The sequence below is a fragment of the Solanum verrucosum genome, unplaced genomic scaffold (assembly GCF_900185275.1).
Source record: "Solanum verrucosum unplaced genomic scaffold, falcon-dt-bn FXZP01000284.1, whole genome shotgun sequence".
In the NCBI taxonomy this organism is placed as follows: Eukaryota; Viridiplantae; Streptophyta; class Magnoliopsida; order Solanales; family Solanaceae; genus Solanum; species Solanum verrucosum.
Window position 1 is genome coordinate 134,048 of NW_026019936.1, and position 20,303 is coordinate 154,350.

Consider the following 20,303-nt stretch of genomic DNA (forward strand, 5'->3'; position numbering starts at 1 on the left):
AGTTTAAGTGCATTTTAATCCTTTTTCGCTAATTATATAATTGAGTTTTAAACAAATCAACATTTTCGACTAGCCCAAATAAAAATTGTTGAAGTGACAATCACATTAATTAATATATTTACATAAATTATATATTTAATATAAGACTTGATTCATAATTCAAACAGCCGTTTATGCCCAACTTAACAAAGTCATAATTACTTTCAACCTTTCATCACTAATACAAATATCAAAGAACTTTGTCCAAAAAAAATTAGATGGATAAAGAGAAAACAAATCAACATTTTTATTTGAAATTCAGAATTCTTATGTTTTTTTATCCTACTTTATTTATTATTAGGAATAGGAATTAGGATTAAGAAAATAATAACAATTAGGTCACATTTATATGTTCATTTTTAATAATTAGAGGACATTTTAGATTATAAAAAATTAAAATTAAGGGTAGTTTTATTCACTTTCTACTAGTTTAGGGACCTTTATGCACTTTTCAGTAATATTGGTTATATGTAAAAGGAGATTGAGTTACTCGTCTTCTTCACCAACTGTACCGGAACCCTTGCCGCCTTCCATTTTTTGGCTCACTGGTTGCATCTGATCACCGGACGCCGCCGCCACTTTTCTCAGAATCAGGTGTCACCATGCCAACCGTTAGCGTTGGAAGAGACTGTCTGTTCGAAGCCCTTGGCTGTACTTACAGTGAGTTTCTCTCTTTATATATATATCTCCTGCTCCGTATGAAAGTACTTTACGTTGTTAGATTGAAAAAACTTTTTTTTATATGAATTTTCAGCTGATGAAGAATTCGATGAATTGTGCTTTCAGTTTGGTATTGAGCTCGACGATATAGTAAGCACTACTGAACTTCGCATTACTCACACATTGAAGAAATGTTATTCTCTTTGTTTTGTATGCTTTGTCTAATTGAAACACAATGTTGTATGAAACTTGTTATTTGGTAAAGTTGTTTGTGGTTTCCAATTATGTAAACTTTATATCCAAAAGTTGTGAATTGGGCAAATTTGATGCTGCTGTTATAATTTGGACCAGTAATGTTCAGGATGTAAGGAGTAATTTGTATAGTCGTATGTGTTTTTGTCTCTTCGGATAGTTTATTTGATCCATTTATTTGGTTGTTGGTTACCTATTGAGCTTATTGATGTGCAAAAACTGTAGACAACAGAAAAAGCAATACAGAGAAAAGAGAAGCATTTGGAGGAAGAGGGAGTGGAAGATGATGGAGAGACTATATACAAAATTGAAGTCCCAGCAAACAGGTGGTTTTGTCTGCTTTTCATAATTACATTGCAGAATCAATTTTCCTTAATTTGAAGAAAGATATTGAGATTTTGATTATGCTTTGAGTGTTTGAATTGCACTTCGTTTAGTTTAGTGGAGTGGAGTTGTTTAGAAATGTTTAAATGTCTTCATTTGCAGATATGATTTACTTTGTCTTGAAGGACTAGCGCAAGCTCTTCGAATATTTAATGGGCTTGACCCGATCCCAACATATAAGGTGGCGAATATTGGTAAAGAATCTATGCTTGAAATGCGTGTGAAAACAGAGGTACTACTTGCTAAAGTTATGTTTGTGTTAAGTATTTTACAACCATTAAATGTGGTAAAGAAACTATATTGCATTGACATTTGTCTTTCCCTGTCTAGACATCCAAGATTCGTCCATATGTTGTATGTGCTGTTTTAAGAGGTGTAACATTGGATGAGGCTAAGTACAATAGCTTCATTGAACTACAAGATAGGCTGCATCAAAACATTTGCAGGTACTACCAGAATATGAGGGCAATTTGAAATTCCTATTTACCTTTTCATTTTCAACTGAAATTTTTATTGTTGAGACATAATATAATTCTCTGGGTATGTTGTTGAGACATAATATAATTCACTGGGTATCTTGTTGTTGTTGAGACATAATATAATTAAATAATTGCCCGAAGCTTTCAATCTAATGGTAAGAGCGCAATGTGGGTTAGGTGCACGTGGTTCATACCATGCTATAAACAAAAGCTTGGCATTTAAGTGGAGAAAGATACAGGGAAGGGCTTACTCTTCCGAGTTCCGAATACGCCATTAGCCCTTAAGATTTCTCAATTATATAAGAAAGTTAAGTAATTAAAATTGTGCTCTTTCTAATATAACGAGATGATCTCCCACATCAATATGATAGTAGATCTGGCAAAAATGTTGGGCTCAAACATCATTACCATAGAAATAGATCTCCTATGCTTGGCCCAAGAACAAGAATCAAGCCACATGTGACATGGCGTGCTGAGACATTATTAAGTGATTAAAATGTGTTCACCTTAAAAACTTAAGCTTAGATGAGATGGTTGCACAATTCAACACCTATCAAACTCTTTTAATTTCTTTGGTTTTGTTAAATTTTGCTTAATGACATCTTTTTTGAGAATGAAAAAAAATGTCATTAAGCAAAATTTAACAAAACCAAAGAAATTAATGACATCTTGTAGCATGTCGGATCACTAAAAGGGTGGAATTCTTATATTCTCTTTTTGATCTTTTTTGTTTCGGCTGTAAAAATACTGTAAACCTTTGTACTTATGCGGTCTATTCTTAGTAGGCGCTTGGACATGCAATTTCATCTTATGATTTCAAATCTTGAGATGAAATCTTGAAATCTCCAAAAATCTTGATTTGAGAATTTCATATTCTGATTTCACATTTTTCCAATACAAAAATTGATCCACAAGTTTATATTTAGTAAAAAATAAATCCACCATTTTGTATCTACCGACTATTAATTTATTTGTAAACAAAATATATAGTTGATATTATTACTCTTATCCATCTTTAAACCATTTATATCAGATATAAGTATATAACTATTACTCCCACCAACATAAATATTATTTGTTTACACAAAGCTATCTCATTTGCGTCACATGTCTATTTAGTAATTCTTTACAAAGAAGTTATATTTGTTGGTAGGTAAATGTCTCATGCTCAATTTTACTTTATTGTTGAACTAAAGTTCGATCAATAAATGTTGTATTTTTTTTTTAGAATAGCTTTGTGATAGTGTATTACACTTTTGTTATGAACATTCACTTATTTGGTAAGATTGTATAAAGAATGAGGGCAATTTTGATAATTTTTCGTAACTTGCTGTTTTTTTTATGTTTATGAGCAAAAAATACTACTTAAAAATCCAAATTGCATGTCCAACAGAATTTCAACTTCATCTCATATGATTTCATATCATCATTTCATCTCGCATATCCAAATGGGCCCTTAGCTCTCATGAGGAATCAATGAGTAGATAATAGATAAATTTTCCTGTTTTATTCTGAACTTATGTGAGCATATGATGCTTCTGTACATGGCTGGATACCATTCAATTATTCTTTTTACTTTTTATGGGAATTGACTTGTAAAGAAACTATTTAGAAACCTTAGCTTGTTCAGTAAATGGGACTAGATGAATGGATTACTTTAATCTTGCGTGTTAACTTATTTGTCGCAAAAAAAGTCCAACACGTATTTTGTGGACAATATGGAAAGAGAGGAACTCAAGACATTTTGAAAATACTAGCAATTTCATTCAAAAGATTAGGATGAATTTTCTTAGTTTGTTCTTTTTTGGTGTAAACATAATTTATGGGAGGGGGGGAGGGGGAGTAGGGGATTTATTAGATTAAATTGGTATAGTGTAAAGATTACAAATCTGGTAGGAGTTACCTTTCTAAAGAAAATGGAGTTATTTTTTCAAGGTCTAGAGCCTATGGGCTAAGAAATGCAATTTATTTCACCTTGTTGAGAGTATAATTTAATAATAAAAGTGTGCTCTCTCTAACTGCTTAAGCTACAACACTTCAACACACCTCAATGAGTGCTCACGTCATTATTTTGGGATAGGCATACACCATTTATACAACATATCTCATATCTTGTTCTAACAATACACCAGTTCTATTTGGGTTGTTATATTTTCAAGTTTTTTTTTTAGAGTTCATGGGGGATAAGAAATGCTTTTTTTTTTTTTTGATAACCGAGAAATCCGTTTGTGACCCTCCCTTTGGACCAATCACAACCTTCTAAACTCGGTGGATAATGGGCCTGCCCCTCTACCCTTCTCCACTTGAATACCGGGCTTCGCTTTGCATGGTGTGGGGCTTGAACCTGCGACCTAAGCCACAAATCCTCCACCTTTTGCCACTTGAGCTAGACCTTGGGGGCATATAAGAAATGCTATTTATTTCACCTCAATGAGAACATAAGTTATTATTTTGGCATAGGCATAAAGCATGTCTCTATCTTGTGCTAACAATGCACCATTTATTTTCTACTCCGTCCATGCTAATTTACTTGATCTATTTGCCCTTTTAGTCCATAAAAAAATGACCTTTTCCTTTTAGCAACTTTTTAGTTTCAACTTTCCACATGTCATGTTAAGCCCACAAGTTTAAAGAACATTTTGGTACATTTGACAGATCTTTAATTTCAGACCACAAGATTTAAAAGTCTTCTTTACTTTCTTAAAGTATGTGCCAAGTTAAAACATGTCACTCAATTTGAAACAGAGGGAGTAGTATTTTTGAGATGGGAGAATATATAAGTTGCACGCTAAACTTAATTGAAAAATTCATTTACACACTTTTTTTTTTGAGAAAGTTAACATATAGCAATACACCAATGGTGTATTTTAGTAGTAATTACATCAGGAGTATACAATAAGCAAAACCAAAAAAGCAAAACCAAAAGATCTATCATCTATATCCCTCCCAAACTATCTAAATAGTGAGTAATAGCCTCTACCTCTTTGGGGAGGACATGGTTACACCAATCTAAAAAGTGAGTAATAGCCTCCACCACTTTGGGGAGGACATGGTTACACAAAAAATAATGGGTTATAATTCAGTTCAATTTCATACTCTGGAAAGGGATGCTCTTGTTTTCGAAGCATCTCTGGTTCCTTTCCTTCCAATTGTGACCTGATATATTCCCTTCTCTATTCCAGCATGCTAGAAAATCTAAGGTGTGTCTTGGCATGGACCAGCTGATGCCCCTCAAATTCAAGAAGACCCGCCACAATTTCTCAGTCACTCTGCAATGGAGGAAGAGATGGTTTGTTGTCTCTGTTTCTATTTCACAAAAAAAGCACCTAGAGCATAGCTGTCTTCTCCTTTTCATTAGATTGTCCTGAGTTAGTACTGCTTCCCTAGCTACCAACCAGGTGAAACAAGCCATCTTGTGAGGTACATTAATTTTTCATATCATCTTCCAAGGCCAAAGGTTAACGTGCACCATAAACAACCTACTAAATTTGTTTCTGTTCTCCATTTTATACAAGAAAATAAAGAAGACACAACTAAGACCTGACAAGAAAATTGATTATCAGAAAGCATTAATGGAACAAGACTATAGTCATTTAGCAATGTCTGATTTTTTTTATGTTTTTTAAAATAAAAGATTCAAATTTGTTGAATAATGATTGTCGTAGATATAGATTAAGTGGGTTTAATGGAAAGGAAAAAAGAGAAGGAAAACAAGTGGAAAAAAACAAACTTGAAAATAGTGATGGAAATAGAAGTGGCAAGAATGGAGGAGAATGAAGAGGTCATTGACGGGAGAGGTGTAGTAATGGTGATTTGATGGCCTTAGTAATGATAAAGAGGAGAAAAAGGAAAAAGGAAAAAGAAACAAATAGAAAAAAATGTAAAAGAACAAGTAATAAAGGGAAAAATTTAAGGTAAGTGTTAAGAAGTCCCACATCAGTAGAGGGATGGGAAATTGGTCTCCTTATATGGACTTAAACAAACCTCCTCTCACGAGCTAGCTTTTGGGGTTGAGTTAAGCCCATGTGTCATATCTTTACATGGTATCCGAGCCAGGCCCATCCCAATTTGTTGTTCACCGATGTTAGGCCCCCATTTAGAAGTGTTCACACTCCTGTTGAGGTCTGGGCGTGCGGGGAGTGTTAAGAAGTCCCACATCGGTAGAGGGATGGGAAATTGGTCACCTTATATGGATTTGGACAAACCTCCCCTCATGAGTTAGCTTTTGGGGTTGAGTTAGACCCAAGTGTCATATCTTTACTGTAAGTAAATTATCATAACAACTAATTGTAAGCTGCCACCTGTACAGATTAATCTGTTTTTAGCATTTTTTTTATGCCTTTCATGTGCTGAAGAAAGATGTTCACATTTCCACTGCCGCATCATCACTCAAGGGGCTATTACTTCCACTTCAAAAAATAATAAGGGGGAAGGGGTCGCTCGTAAAGTGGAAGTGCATAAATGACTTTTACGGATAAATTTAGGGGCAGCTTATGTAATTTCCCTTTTAGAGATCAATTTTACTGGATGTGTCCTGACAAGCCTTATTTTAAAATTCCTATTGATGAGAACTTCTAGGTGGTAAATAGGGTCACTTTTTGATACTGTCCTCTCTATGCAAAACAATTAGCAGCTTTTATTGTTGGTTAAAGTAAGGAAGAACTCACATTTATACTAGCATAACAACAATTATAATAGCACAAGACATATAAAAAAGATAACCCTGTCAAGGCAAAAGTCTGGTATTTATTGTAGTTATCTTATCACAAAGTTCTAAGCATTTGTTAAAGGTGGAAGGGTTGATTAAGTGGTTATATCACAATTATCCAACTTGAAGGTGACATGTGAAATCATTGCTTGTTTTTGGTAAACCTAGTCTTAAGATCTCTCTAGAATATGTAAAGACGGAAAGCAGGGTGTATTTTTTTATGTGGAGGTGAAAGTATAAACACCCCTAGTCTTAAGATCTCTCTAGAATATGTAAAGACGGAAAGCAGGGTGTATTTTTTTATGTGGAGGTGAAAGTATAAAGGTGTTAATACTGTTAAAAGTAACTGGGTTGAATAAAATTGCTTAAATTCTTCTGTATATATTTCTTTTACATCTATATCTATTTTTGTGGAGGGGGATTCAATTACTTGAGCCAAGGATCTTTGGAAACAATTTCTCTCTCTTTATGAGGTAGGGGTAAGGTTCGTGTACACTCTACCTTTCCTAGACGGTTAGACCCCACTTGTGCAATTACACTGGGTATATTGTTGCATAAGTTAGATGTTATCATCCTTTCTTGTTCTTTTTTCCCCTGTAGAGGATCATTGATTTTGACAATCTCTTCTTTTGTGTATCTTAACTAGTATACTATATATCTTTTCCTATAACCTCCAACTTCTCATCTTGGCGTTTTCTTCGGCAGAAGTGCCATTCTTAGCCACTGAATTTGTTATCATCACTTTGCTTTTCATTCCTTCTCTATCTAGATTTGAATAATGAGTGGAATTTAGACAAATCCTCTATCACATAATGAAACCCTCAGAAGTTTTTTCTTCCTCATTGTTACTTTTTTTGTTTATTTAATAACAATCTTTCTTGAGTCAGTTTGCACACAGTTTGATTATTACACTAGGTGCTTGCCACCTCCCACCAGGACACACTCCATTACAACAAAATGGGAAGAAATCACATAATAGTTTTGCCACTATTGGGATTTAAACCCTGATCTGCCATAGTTTTTATCCACTTACGGACCACTACTCCACAACCTTGGATGGTGGTGAACTGGTGGTGGTGACAGTACTGCTTCTTCTTCTTCTTCCTCTTCTTATTGTTGTTGTTGAATTGTTATCCATGAGCAGTATCAATACAAACTACTTCGAGTATTTTGGGGAATCACATCTTTATTATCTGAAAGAGTCCTGTGTATGTTTTTTCTTGCTTATGCTTAGGTACGTTGTTTATTCTCCTTTTTGGTTTTTATAGGCGAAGAACCTTGGTGGCAATTGGTACCCATGACCTAGATACAATTGAAGGACCATTCACATATGAGGTATATGCAAGTTGTTATACCTAGCTTCCTTTAAAGTTATTCCCATTTTTTTTTAACCTTCAAAGTTATTCCTGTATTTGGTTGGCTCCAAATAGGAGGGACAGACTGCGTTTTCCTTAAAAATCTGATTCCTTGTGTACTGCATTCTTTTCCCTATGTAGTTTAAGATGGTGGATGTTTAAACTTTTCCCCCTTAAATTTCAGGCTTTGCCTCCTGCAGAAATAAATTTTGTGCCATTGAAGCAGGTAATTGTTTTATTTTTAGCAGTTGGCTTATGGTGTTGTTTAAGCTGATATTTTGTGGTTGTTTTTTCAGACCAGAAACTTCAGAGCTGATGAGCTGATGGAATTTTACAAAGTGAGTTACAACTTATCCTTTTATTCTTCATCTGTATTGTTGTTTTTGTTATTATCTTGAAGATCCACTATTTGCACTTTAAGGACATCTCTAACACATCACTGCTCTGATTTACAGTCGGATTTGAAGCTGAAGAAGTTTCTACACATAATCGAGAATTCACCCGTGTACCCTGTTATATATGATTGTAAAAGGTATCCAGTCTACAAATGGGCCTTCCCATTTGGAGCTATCTTACTGCATTTATTTACTTCATTGCATGCCTAATGACCTATGTACTTTTTTAGATAAAGTAATACTTTTATGTATAATAATGTTTGGAAACAAAAAGCTAGTTGAAAGACATGAGCGAGGGTGTTGTGATTAGAAGAAAGGGATTCAAACACAATTCACTTGTAGAGTAGCAAGCTGAAAACAGAGTCATTCAATAGATTCCTTTGAAGTGGGAAGGGAAGTGCACGAGGGGGTGGAGGCGACAAAAGAGGCGGCTTAGGTTTCTAGATCGTTAGGAAGCATGGTGGAGACCAAAATTGGGGGTGTAGGTTTGTTATTAGGCATGAGAGTAAGAGAAGGGGTGGTTGGAGAGGGAGATCGGGGAAGAGGAGGTGAGGGAGGCGATGGTTTATTGTGTGGTGGATAAAGCATTGGGGCGAAATGGGTTCACGTTGGCATTCTTTCGGCAGGGTTCGGATACATTTAAAGGTGAGGTGATGCACCTATTAGGGAGTTTCAGGAGGGGATAGAGTTTGAAAAGAGTCTTGATGCATCTTTTATTATCATCATTCCTAAAAGGGAAGGAACAATAAGCATCAAGAATTGTAGACTTATTATTCTAGTGGGTAACATCTATGAGATAATCTATAAGGTGCTTTCTATTAGACTAAAGAAGGTTCCGGACGAGATTATGTCTACTCCCGAAAATGCTTTTGTTGAGTGGCAGATTCTTGATGAAGTTTGGCCACTATCTTTTTACAACTCATTAGTCACTCTCTGTTCTGCAGGACTGTTTTGTCTTTACCCCCCATCATTAATGGTGCACATTCAGCCATTTCACTGAAAACAAAGAACGTGTTTATAGAATGTACAGCGACAGATTTGACGAAGGCCAACATTGTTTTGAACACGATGGTTGGAACTAGAAGTTCATTTTCTTTTCCTCCTTCGGTTTTGTGGGACTCTTAACTAATTAATACATTGTATCTAGGTAACTATGTTTTCAGTGTACTGTGAGCGGAAGTTTGAAGTTGAACCAGTTAAAGTTACATATCCTGATGGAAAATCGTATGTTTGTCCCGATCTTTCAATCTACAACATGAATGTGCCTTTGTCTTACATTACTGGCATCATTGGAGTTCAATTGCCAGAGGATAAGGTATTATAGAGTTTTGTCATTCATTCTCTATTCTCATCTCTTTTCATGTATACAGTAGTTTCTCTCATTTTATCATCTTATCTTCATGACAAATTGACAATTATGATATTAATAACTAATCCTAATCAAGAAAGTTTTTTAAGTTTGTAGTATCTTTGAATTGCTTTTCCATGTCTTTGATGTGCTTTAGAAAGTAGCATCAAACGTGAGGCTACAGTATGATTTTGATCCACTGGGTTAGTGTTTGGACATCCCATGCACTAATGGTACTTTTATTGGCTTTAATAACATCGCCACTTCAGAATTTTCAGTACATTGTTTAAATGCTCCTTCAAAATTTGTGGCAGTAGTTGCTCGTCTCTTTGTGCTTTTATTTGATGGACCTGTGTTGCTTTTTCTGCTGTATTATTCTGTGAGTAGAAAAGAAGATGGAAATTTTTCTTTAGACGCTAAACAACATTTCAGGTGGCTAGTTTGTTGCATAAAATGCAATTGCGTGCAGAGAAATCTGTATCAGAAGATAAAGAAGTCAAGTTTGTTGTATCTGTTCCTCCCACAAGAAGTGACGTTCTTCATCCATGTGATGTAGCGGAGGTATTTGTTTTGATGCATCACTGCTTATAGTTACTATCCCACCATAGCTTTTCTGTCTTTGTTCTTATATGGATTCAACTTCTCTATCCTTTTCTGAAGGATGTTGCAATTGCTTATGGCTACAATGAGATCCCAAAGAGAAAACCTGCATCTTTGAATCCTTTACCTCTCAGTCAATTCAGTGATCTTATTCGTACAGAGGTAATGTGCTTATACACTTCTGTGTTGTTCATATTGCTAACACGGACTTCTGGCTGTCGTGGACATTTATGTCTTTGACGAAGGCATCAGCACTTTCTATTGTGTTTCTGTAGTCTCTGCTACATGTGATCTTTAATAAAATTATTTCTTCTCTTGATGTTGACTCATACTCGGGAATGGTACTATAGTTTGGGACTTTTGGAGTTGGTTAAACAATCTTTAGCCTTTCATTCAGCTCTAGGCTTCTAGCCAGGAAGAGGGTGGGGTTGGGGGGGGGGGGAGGGAGGAGGAGTTTCAATATGTCAATTTAGTTCCAATTTTTGTCAATTTTATTACCTTCCTGTGCTAGACATCCCTTCTTCATTTATTTTTTTGATCAGATACTTCCCTTCTTTGTTTATTCTTTTTGAATTTTGAACTTCAATATTTTTTTCGACATAAGGTACTGTTGTATTCCTCAGCATTAAGGAATGCTGGCCACCTCCAAAATTTGTTACAGAAACAGAGGATAGAATCTTGATTTACAAAGCTCCTAAGAAATCTACAAAGTCATCTACTTCCTCTATATAGTTCTCTTCACACCAAAAAAATAGGGAGACTAGGCAGTTCCATTTTACATCATTAATGGACTTTGATTTGTCTTCAAAGCATCTCCCATTTCTTTCTCTCCATATTGTCCACCAAATACATGAAGGTATCATCTTCCACCACTTCTTCTGGCTCTTGCTTCCCCCCCTTCTGATCCAGCAGCTTAGTTGATCAGCTGTGTGCTCAGGCATTGTCCACTCAATCTTTGTAAGAGTGAAGAATAGTTGCCAGAGTTGAGCTGTAAATTTTCAGTGCAAGAATAGGTGGTTATTACTTTCCCTAGGTTCATTGCACAAAAAGCATCTAGGCACTAAAGTTCTTCCTTTCTTTTGGAGGACTTCCTAAGTGAGGCATGCTCTTTTAGCCACCAACCAAGTGAAACACTTTATTTTGTGAGGGACTTGATTTTTCCAAAGGTGTTTCCAGAGCTTTGGAGTTCCTCCCAATGTTGAGATGTTCTCCTTCTTGTAACATTTGTTCACTGATAAGATGCCATCCTCTGAGTGCTTCCATTTCAGGGAATCAGAAACAGTGACTATGCCATTGAAAGTCTCCAGCAAGCTTAGCAAACTTGCTACCCTTTCCACTTCCCAGTCATTGAGGTGTCTTCTAAAGGTTATGTTCCATCCCTGGGGGGAATTTTTGGACTTCAATATTGAAGTCCTTTTATTTATATCTTCATAGAATGACGAGGCAGATAATTGATGCCTATTGGTGGTCTTATTTGACTATGAAATTCAGTTTTTCAACTGCAGCTTAGGTACTGAAGTATTCGGTGGTAGTCAAAGAATTTTTCGAAAAAGAACTAACTTGTGATTTTCCTCCTAATGAAGTTGTCCCAACTCCTGTGTGTGTATACTTGATTGCATTCTTGATTCTCAAATTATTTTGGATACTTTTGCTTCCCATCTAACTTAATGTTTTTCCGATTTAGATTGCAATGACTGGTTATACTGAGGTGTTAACATGGATCTTGTGTTCCAAGAAAGAAATTTTCTCCATGTTGAACCGTGAAGAGGATAACTCTGCTGTGACCATTGCTGATTCTCGTACGTCTGAATTTGAGGTGACTCTGCTCTATCCCCAAAAAATAAGTTGTCAATCGACTCTATGGTCCCCCTGCCAGAAATCCATTATTGCATGGTTTAGATCGTTAATTAGGAAGAAGAAAATTTAGCATTTCACTTTGAATATTGTTCTTGATTTAAAAGATGACATTAATTTAAAATCTGGTGCATGTGCAACGAGATAAATAGAAGGCTGATTAAAACACAACAGTTTATATCAGTTGTTTTATGCAGTGTCTTGGTGGGCTAAGATGTCCTTCCCCCCCAAATGACCATATTACCCTCAAAGGTGTAACAAATAGCCAGATAGAGATCCTCAAATATCTTTTGGGCCATGGGCCTGTTTTGACATGATTTGCATGGATCTCCTACAAAGTAATTTGGTACTTGGTACTGGACCTGTTAGGCTTTAACAATATGATGCAAATAAGAATGTTCTTGAGGCCGACCCAACCTGGAGTTTACTAGACAAGCCATTTTTGGGGGCACATGGTTGATAGCGGCTGATTTGCTTTCTGCCCACTCCATGGTCTGATGGCTTCCCCTCCTAAGATAAGGGTGGCTCAACTAAAGGCTGTGTGCACGTCACACATTATGAGGATTTGTTTCAAAAGAATTGACTTTGGTTATGCAAATGATGCCAGACATCAAAGCAATAACACACAAAAAGGCAATAAACAAGCACATTTGGACAATTACCAGTAACCAGCTAAACCTAGGCAATCAAGCGAACAACATGTCTCTTCCTAGAAAAAGGAGAAAGTACTCCGCAGAGGGAGTTATGGTAGACTAAGTTGCTCGGACTCGGGTGCGGATCTAAAGGTCGGGTCCTTCATGATCTAATTTTTAAGATTTGGTGATATGGATCCATGTATGGATACGGGTGCGGGGATTCGCCTAAAAATAATTAGAATATCTAAAAATAGAGCTATAAAACCTAAATTATGAGATACTAGGTAATTTGTCCGCGCTCGCACGGTCATAAATAATAATTGCATTGAACTTGCAAATAATCCTTTACTTATCCATACATTAAAAATGATGGAAAAAATAGGTTCTTAAAAAAATATTAGCAATATTCCAACATGAATTTGATTATTTGTCATTATCACATAACTCAAGAACCTCTAATGAATAAATTATTCAGGAAAAAATAAATCATTGGTTCTTTAATCAAACATTAAAATGAAAATAAAGAAGAAAAATAAGAATATATATACAAAGGCATTTCGTAAGAAAAGAACACATTTAAGTTGCATAGATTATACAATTGTGATGTATGTCTAAGGGAAAAATTCAAAAATTTGTTAACAGATTCAAAAAAGAAATTACGCTTGAACATGAAAGCAATTATAACTTTTGAACTTGCATAATGAATTTCTTCAATTGATAAGTGAGAGACTTCATATCTATGTTAAAATAGATAATATGTAAGCTTATATATAGTACTTTTAAGTCATAGAATTTTATATAGGATATCAAACATGTATTCTTGGCTGAGTACAATAATTATTTTCTACACAATCAATATACCTACTATATGTGTATATGGTCAATATAACCGGAGACAATAACTTTGCAGAAACATAAACAACAAAGTTTAAAACATGTACTCAAAAACAACAATTAACATCATAAGCATAAATTAATGACTGTAAAAAAAAATACGAGGATATGCAAAATTAGAATGAAATAGAAAGGAAAAAATCGAGTCCACTGAATGCACAGTGTCCCCTTAAGAAAATTATTCCCCTCTAATACCTGAGGTTTAATGAATTAGATCCTCTTAGGATGGAATGATTTTATTCACCAAGGTATTGATACAAAAACAATGGTGTCAGTAAGCCACTCAACAGGAGCAAAGTGCATGAATATTTAATTGTGTAGAAGAAGAAGAAAAAGTTCAGAATTTTCATTGTTTTAAAATGAGAGGAAATCCCTTTATTTATAGCCAATAAAGGTTAGTGTGAACAAATATGCTTATTGTGCCTGATCGGAAAGGTCACAACTCTTTGGAAATGTCACAACCCTTCGGAAAGGTCACAACCCTTCGGAAAGGTCACAACCTTTCATAAACGTCACAACCTTTTATAAAAGTCGCAACTCTTCATAAAAGTCACAACTTTTCTTAAAAGTCACAACTCTTCATAAAAGTTGCAACTTTTATTAAAAGTCACAACTCTTCGTAAAAGACGCAACTTTTCATAAAAGTCACAACTTTTCAGTGAAGGCTAGTTTTGTAAATAAATAAATTAAAAGGGAATTTTGGTCTGTGGTGGCGCCACGTAAGCGGGCCTAAGGTTCTGATATGATTATGTGGTGAACTTAAGGAGAGTCCTGGAAGGAGATCAAAGGAAAAGGAGTAACATAGAAGTTTCTATATAAAAGGTATTAAAATTATCCAGACTTTCCCCATCGATTTTGGTCAAAGTACCCAAAATCGGTTGACCGAATCGGACACGGATCCCACACCCACACCCACATCTACACCCACACCCACGTCCACGTCGTGTCAACACATGTGCGACACTTTTTTAGATGGTAGATGATGATAAAGTCCTTTTTGTTGTGACCCCTTTGTCCAGTCTAGTAATATTTTTGATTACTTAAAAGAGATACTGCTTTGTGTAACCGTTCTGTTGTCCTTGATTTTGATTTAATTAAATGCAAACCACAAACCTTTTTAATTTATATATAGTTGCAGCTTTCTTCTATTTGCATATTTGTTCTAGTGATGTATCAAATGCTGGTAATTGAAACAGCTCTTACTTTACAGGTTGTTCGGCCTTCTCTGATGCCTGGACTATTGAGAACTGTGGGGCATAATAAGGACCATCCAAAGCCTATAAAGGTAAATGAGGACAACTAACTTCTGCATGGTTTCACCTGCCATTTACTTTACCACTGACTTTATTGCTTCAACGTGTGAAGTAAGCTCAAGATTGCAATTAGTGACAGTTGTAAGTAAATAGCATTTCTCACCAAGTCGTCTAATAGACTGTATTTTCTGGCTGACCTTGTGAGTTATTTAAATCTTTTCGGAGGGAAATAAGCTATAATAAGCTTAATTATGTGGGAGATGTATGTTTAACAACCAGTGAAGGGAGTTTCTGCTTAATTATAAGTGACATTTGTTGGTTAGTACTACTTTGCTATCTCCAAGTATTAAGCTGTGTGATCATCTTGTTACCATCATGCATATTTCTATCATTGCTACTGTTTTGGTGTAGTTACTGCCTTGAGTTTTTATTTCTTTTGCCAATCCTTTTGTGAGTGACTTATGCATGTTAAATTTTATGTCTTAATTCCATTTTTGGTTTGCAGATTTTTGAAGTTGGTGATATAGTCCTCTTAGATGACACAAATGATGTTGGTGCAGTAAACCGTCGCCACCTTGCTGCTCTGTATTGTGGAGCAAACTCAGGATTTGAGGTACAGATTTACCACATTTGTAGCTCGTGCAGTGGTAGTTTAGTAGTTCTACACTGTGAAATCTCCTTGGATTTGAACTATTTGAAATGCATATGGACACTCTCTGTAGCATCTGCTGCACATTACAAGTTCCGGTTGGAATATGTATGGTAATTTGGACAGATATTTACTTGTAAAGTAAGCTCTGTTCTAGGTCTCTACTTTTTTCTTCAGGGAGAGTTGATTGCAGGTGAAAGTTTAAAATGGAAAGGCTGTTAAGTATATGAAAATAGTCTATTGCCTTGATCATGAAAGTCATTTCATATGAGAGCTGGACCTAATTATGAAGTGACCTCTGCCATCCAGTCCCTGCATATCCCCTTTTGGTCTTCCTCTCAGAGTGACCCATTTCCTGTTGTGCCCTCTGTTGCAATAAGATTTCCCTACTTCCCTTTATGATCTGCCTTAAATAGCTTGACCTCTCTTTAACAGGATTCTTTTTTCCTCCCTCCATGTCCTTTCAAATTTTAGTGACATTTTTTAGCTGAGTTCTCCACTTGTACAAATAATTGTTAAAACACTTATTTACCAAATTCAGTATAATAATCGATTCAAGCATTTTGTTCTCAAGTCTTGTGGTTTTTTTTTTTTCTTTTTTGATAAAGTAAGTGGTATTAGTAACAGCATCAAGAAGATGCAAGAATTACAAGGGCATTTGAGCTTACAATAATTCTCTGGCTAACTAAACAAACTATCTTAGCCAGAACCGGTGAGTTAATAAAATTCTAAAGTTGTTCTGCATTTACAGCTGGATACAACTTGTACCAGCTAAACAAATATGCAATACACCTAGCCTTCAAAATGCCTAAAGCAGTTGACTCCCACCTCAAGTCTTGTGCTATTTAGAACTTAGAATAGGTTGCAAGTCTGCTCTCCTTTAGCAAGAACTCTTTGTATGCACAGAGAGAGTTCTGGAGAAGTCCATTGTTAGCTTAGGTGGCAGAATGATTTCTTATCTTGCTTCAACATCAGTTGTGCTGTGATAATTTCTGCAAACTCTGAGCTTCTGCATCCACAACTACTATGTACCTCTAGAGAACAAAGACCAAACTTTGAAAGGTTCTTGAATAAAATATATATTGCCATTTTTCTTATAGTGAAGTTCTACTATTAGAATATCTGGAGTTGAACTTTATTCCTTTAATATGAATCTTCTGACTTCCAAGCAATGGTTTGATTACTGCATTCTGTTAGCAGACTCATACGTATAATTATAATAGTTCTATAGGTTGTGCACTAGCTTCTAGGCACTCAAACGTTTGACTCTTCACATTTTTTCCAGCTAATACATGGTCTAGTTGACAAAATCATGGAAGCAACTGGTACTAATTTTGTATCACCTGGAAACAGTACAGGCTACTACATAGAAAAATCAGAGGTAATTGTTTGCATTTTGCCAATTTTCTTGCTTTCATTTCATTATTGATATTGCTCTGTTTGCTTATTTTTGTCTTAATGTGTCATAGGAGCCTGCATTTCTTCAGGGAAGACAAGCTAGCGTTATTTATGGAGGAAAGCGAATTGGAACATTCGGCATTGTGCACCCTAAGGTATTCACTTATTATGCATTGATTTTGTATACATGACTTGTCAATTAGTAATTAGGAACATATTTTAATTACTTCCATTTGCCTTTTAAAGCATCTTGAGTTTGGTCAAGTCCTATATATATGTTTTACCTTGTTGGGTTATAGGCAATTCGTATCTGCATATTTTCATTTGGATGCATGATTAAAATGTGCACTTGCATAGGTGTTACAGATCATTACAGTGACCACCTCAAATATTTGTCTTTGGAGGGTACAAGTGCCCGTACAACTGATGCCAATTTCAGAACGACAATTATTAGCATGCCATAACAGCCTGAATTCACCTAATAGTTTCCTCTTTAGACAGTTTAACTTTCTACTGTTAATTAACTCGCGTCGAGGCCACCCGTGATAACCTGAAAAACAGAACCTTAGTGCTGTTTGCAACTGCAAATTGTTGGCTCCGATTCAGGTGTTATATGTTTTGCCTTTTGGTTTCAGGTCCTCAAGGAGTATGACATTCCAGATGTCTGCTCCTTTCTGGAGCTTGACATGCAGAGTTGCCTATAGTCAGGTTTCATGATTCAGTATTTTTATACGCTCCCTCTCGCTTTTCCCTCCCTTTTTACCTGGAATAAACACACATCTAACTTATGTTTTGCCAGAGCATCATCTGCCATGCCTTTTTCTTCCTGGGAATCCTTTGTCGCGTTGGTTCCATGAAGTATTTATAAATTCGTTTAACAACTGTGCTGCTTTTGATGTCCCGGGACCCTGAGCTGTTCGATTATGGTGACAATTTTGATAAATGTCTCTATGTATTGATCTATACTTTGTAATTGAGGAAGAAAGATGATCCAACATTCATTTGGTTCACTTGCTGTTTGACAGGAAACCCTCCCCTCCCAGGCAATATGTTTAATATCAACATTGAGATTATCATTGTCTGTTAGCTTAGTTAATTCTCTTTTTTTGAGCAAACATAAGTTTTTATTTTTTTTCAAAAAAAATTAAGCAGTTCACTTGTTTACCCTCTATTATATATTTGAATGAATTATTTGGTTTGGCATGAAAATAGCATTACCACTTTGCTATTGTCCAATGTTTAGTAAGCTAAACTCAAAACTTAATGTTGATTAAACATAAGAAAGCTAGAGAATTATTAGAGGTGGTTTGATTAATCATCATCAGTGTTAGTAATTTGTTACCTGAGGCTTTTACTCAAGTATAACCTTTATATAGCTATTTAGATGTAATAAGCTATAGGATTGTGTTATAATTATATTCCTTCTGTTTTAAAAACAATGACCTAGTTTGACTTGACACGAAGTTTAAAAAAATATAGAGGACTTTTCAATTTTGTGGTTCAAAATTAAAGGTATATCAAATGCCCTTTAATCTTGTGATACATATTAGATGGAAAGATGAAACTAAAATGTTGCTAATAGAGGAAAGAGGTCATTCTTTTCGAAACAGACCAAGAGTTCGTTTGGATTGGCTAAAAAAAGTAGTTTTTAAATCAAAAAATAAAAAGAAGGGAAAATCCAACTTTTGGTTTTTATATTTTTTTAAAGTTGATTTAAATATATCTAAGTTATTTTTAACTTTGTCAAACACTCTCAAAAATTAAAAATGACTTAAAAGTATGTTTGCTCTACTTTTAAATCAACCCAAGCAAAGAGAAAGTATGTCATTTTAAAACAGAGATTCTAGCCATTGGGAGATCATTTGGGAGATAAATGCCAATTAGAAGGTGTGAGATGACCCATAAAGCACTTGATCATATCATGATTTGATTTGTAAGCCTACTTGGGTCTTGAGATCCGTGCACCAATATCCGCCATAATAGGATCGAGCTATAACAAATGAGAAGCTATCCGACTCAACTCCAACCTAATGACTCTGATATAGCTTGCCTTTAAGGTATTTGAATACTGCCTGATTGTTCGGGTCCATTTATAGTTATTTCTTCTGTGTTCGAAAGGTTGTCCTAGTCAGAAATCTCCAGATCTATGCTTATTTTCAACTGACCGAAGTATTGAAAGTGATATTTATAGAAGTTCCATAATTGAATAGTTAAATTTATTATAAGAGGCTAACATGCATTGATATTTTTTTTGAAATCCTACCATCGCTAATGTTTATATTGTCTAGTTTTTTTTATAGTCAATATTATTATTACTTTGTTATTATTTTGTTTCTTCGTTTTTTATTATTATCACTTGTTGTATCCTTTGCTTCGGTTATTATATTATTTGCTACTGTTATTATTCCCTTCTCTATTATTATTAACATGATTTTTTCGTTGTTTTTCCTTTTCAAACCTGTTTTGAATTGCTTTATTTGAGTCGAGGATCTTTCTTCTAGTCAAATGATAAATATTCATCGGAAATCGTTATTTCTCCATAATATATATATATAAAAGATATTGTATGTCTAGGTAGAAACAAAAATACATTATTTTTAAAATGTTGGTATCACAGTTTCTATTGAAATTTTAGCAAGGTTATCCTATTCGGAAATCTCCAGATCTATGCTTATTTTCAACTCACCGAAGCATTGGAAGTGGTATTTATAGAAGTTTCATAATTGAATAGTTAAATTTATTATAAGAGGCTACCATACATTGATTTTTTTTTTGAAATCCTACCATCGCTAATCTTTAAATGTGGACTGAGTAAATGCGCTTCTATGCAATAGCTTGCAAACCACATATTAAGATCAATAATTTATTTTTAGCATGTAATGTTCAAATTGCTTAGCTGATGACTTTTTATTATGGAACTACCTAGATCCAAATCTTAATGTGAGATGTTTTATTAGTTTTTAAAATATGATATCCTAAAATATATGCAAGTGGAAGGGGGTATTTAAATCTTCATGATTGAATGAGAAAGGTACAGACTCATTTTTCCTAGTATGTAGTTGAGTATTGTCTAGTTTTTCGTATTCAATATTATTATTACTCTATTATTATCTTATTTCTTTGTTTTTTATTATTATCACATTTGTTCCCTTTGTTTCTGTTATTATATTATTTGCTACCGTTGTTTTTCCCTTCTCTATTATTTTTAACATGATTTTTACGTTATATTTCCTTTTTAAACATGTTTTGAATTGCTTTATTTGAGTCGAGGATCTTTCTTTTATTTAAATGATAAATATTCATCAAAAATCGTTATTTCTCCGTATATATATAAAAAAAAAGATATTGTATGTCTAGGTAGAAACAAAAATACATTATTTTAAAAATGCTGGCATCACAG

At 34.8% G+C, this 20,303-nt stretch overlaps 1 protein-coding gene across 2 annotated transcripts; it reads left to right on the forward strand.

Moving 5' to 3' along the window:
- Nucleotides 1–515: 515 nt before the first annotated feature.
- LOC125836716 (phenylalanine--tRNA ligase beta subunit, cytoplasmic) lies at nucleotides 516–18,010 on the forward strand. Of its 2 annotated transcripts, XM_049515934.1 has the most exons (20): nucleotides 516–699; nucleotides 794–849; nucleotides 1,177–1,277; nucleotides 1,438–1,567; nucleotides 1,666–1,781; nucleotides 7,791–7,857; nucleotides 8,062–8,103; nucleotides 8,174–8,215; nucleotides 8,333–8,409; nucleotides 9,217–9,343; nucleotides 9,420–9,587; nucleotides 10,053–10,181; nucleotides 10,281–10,382; nucleotides 11,905–12,036; nucleotides 14,814–14,888; nucleotides 15,362–15,469; nucleotides 16,791–16,886; nucleotides 16,975–17,058; nucleotides 17,539–17,611; nucleotides 17,703–18,010. In XM_049515934.1, exons 1-19 carry the CDS (start codon nucleotides 642–644, stop codon nucleotides 17,605–17,607), a joined length of 1,779 nt encoding a protein of 592 aa, XP_049371891.1. In that variant the 5' UTR covers nucleotides 516–641; the 3' UTR covers nucleotides 17,608–17,611; nucleotides 17,703–18,010. The 2 variants fall into 2 exon arrangements, with proteins under 2 accessions (XP_049371891.1, XP_049371898.1); XM_049515941.1 differs by lacking the exon at nucleotides 516–699 and having other exon boundaries at nucleotides 1,153–1,277.
- Nucleotides 18,011–20,303: the final 2,293 nt, after the last annotated feature.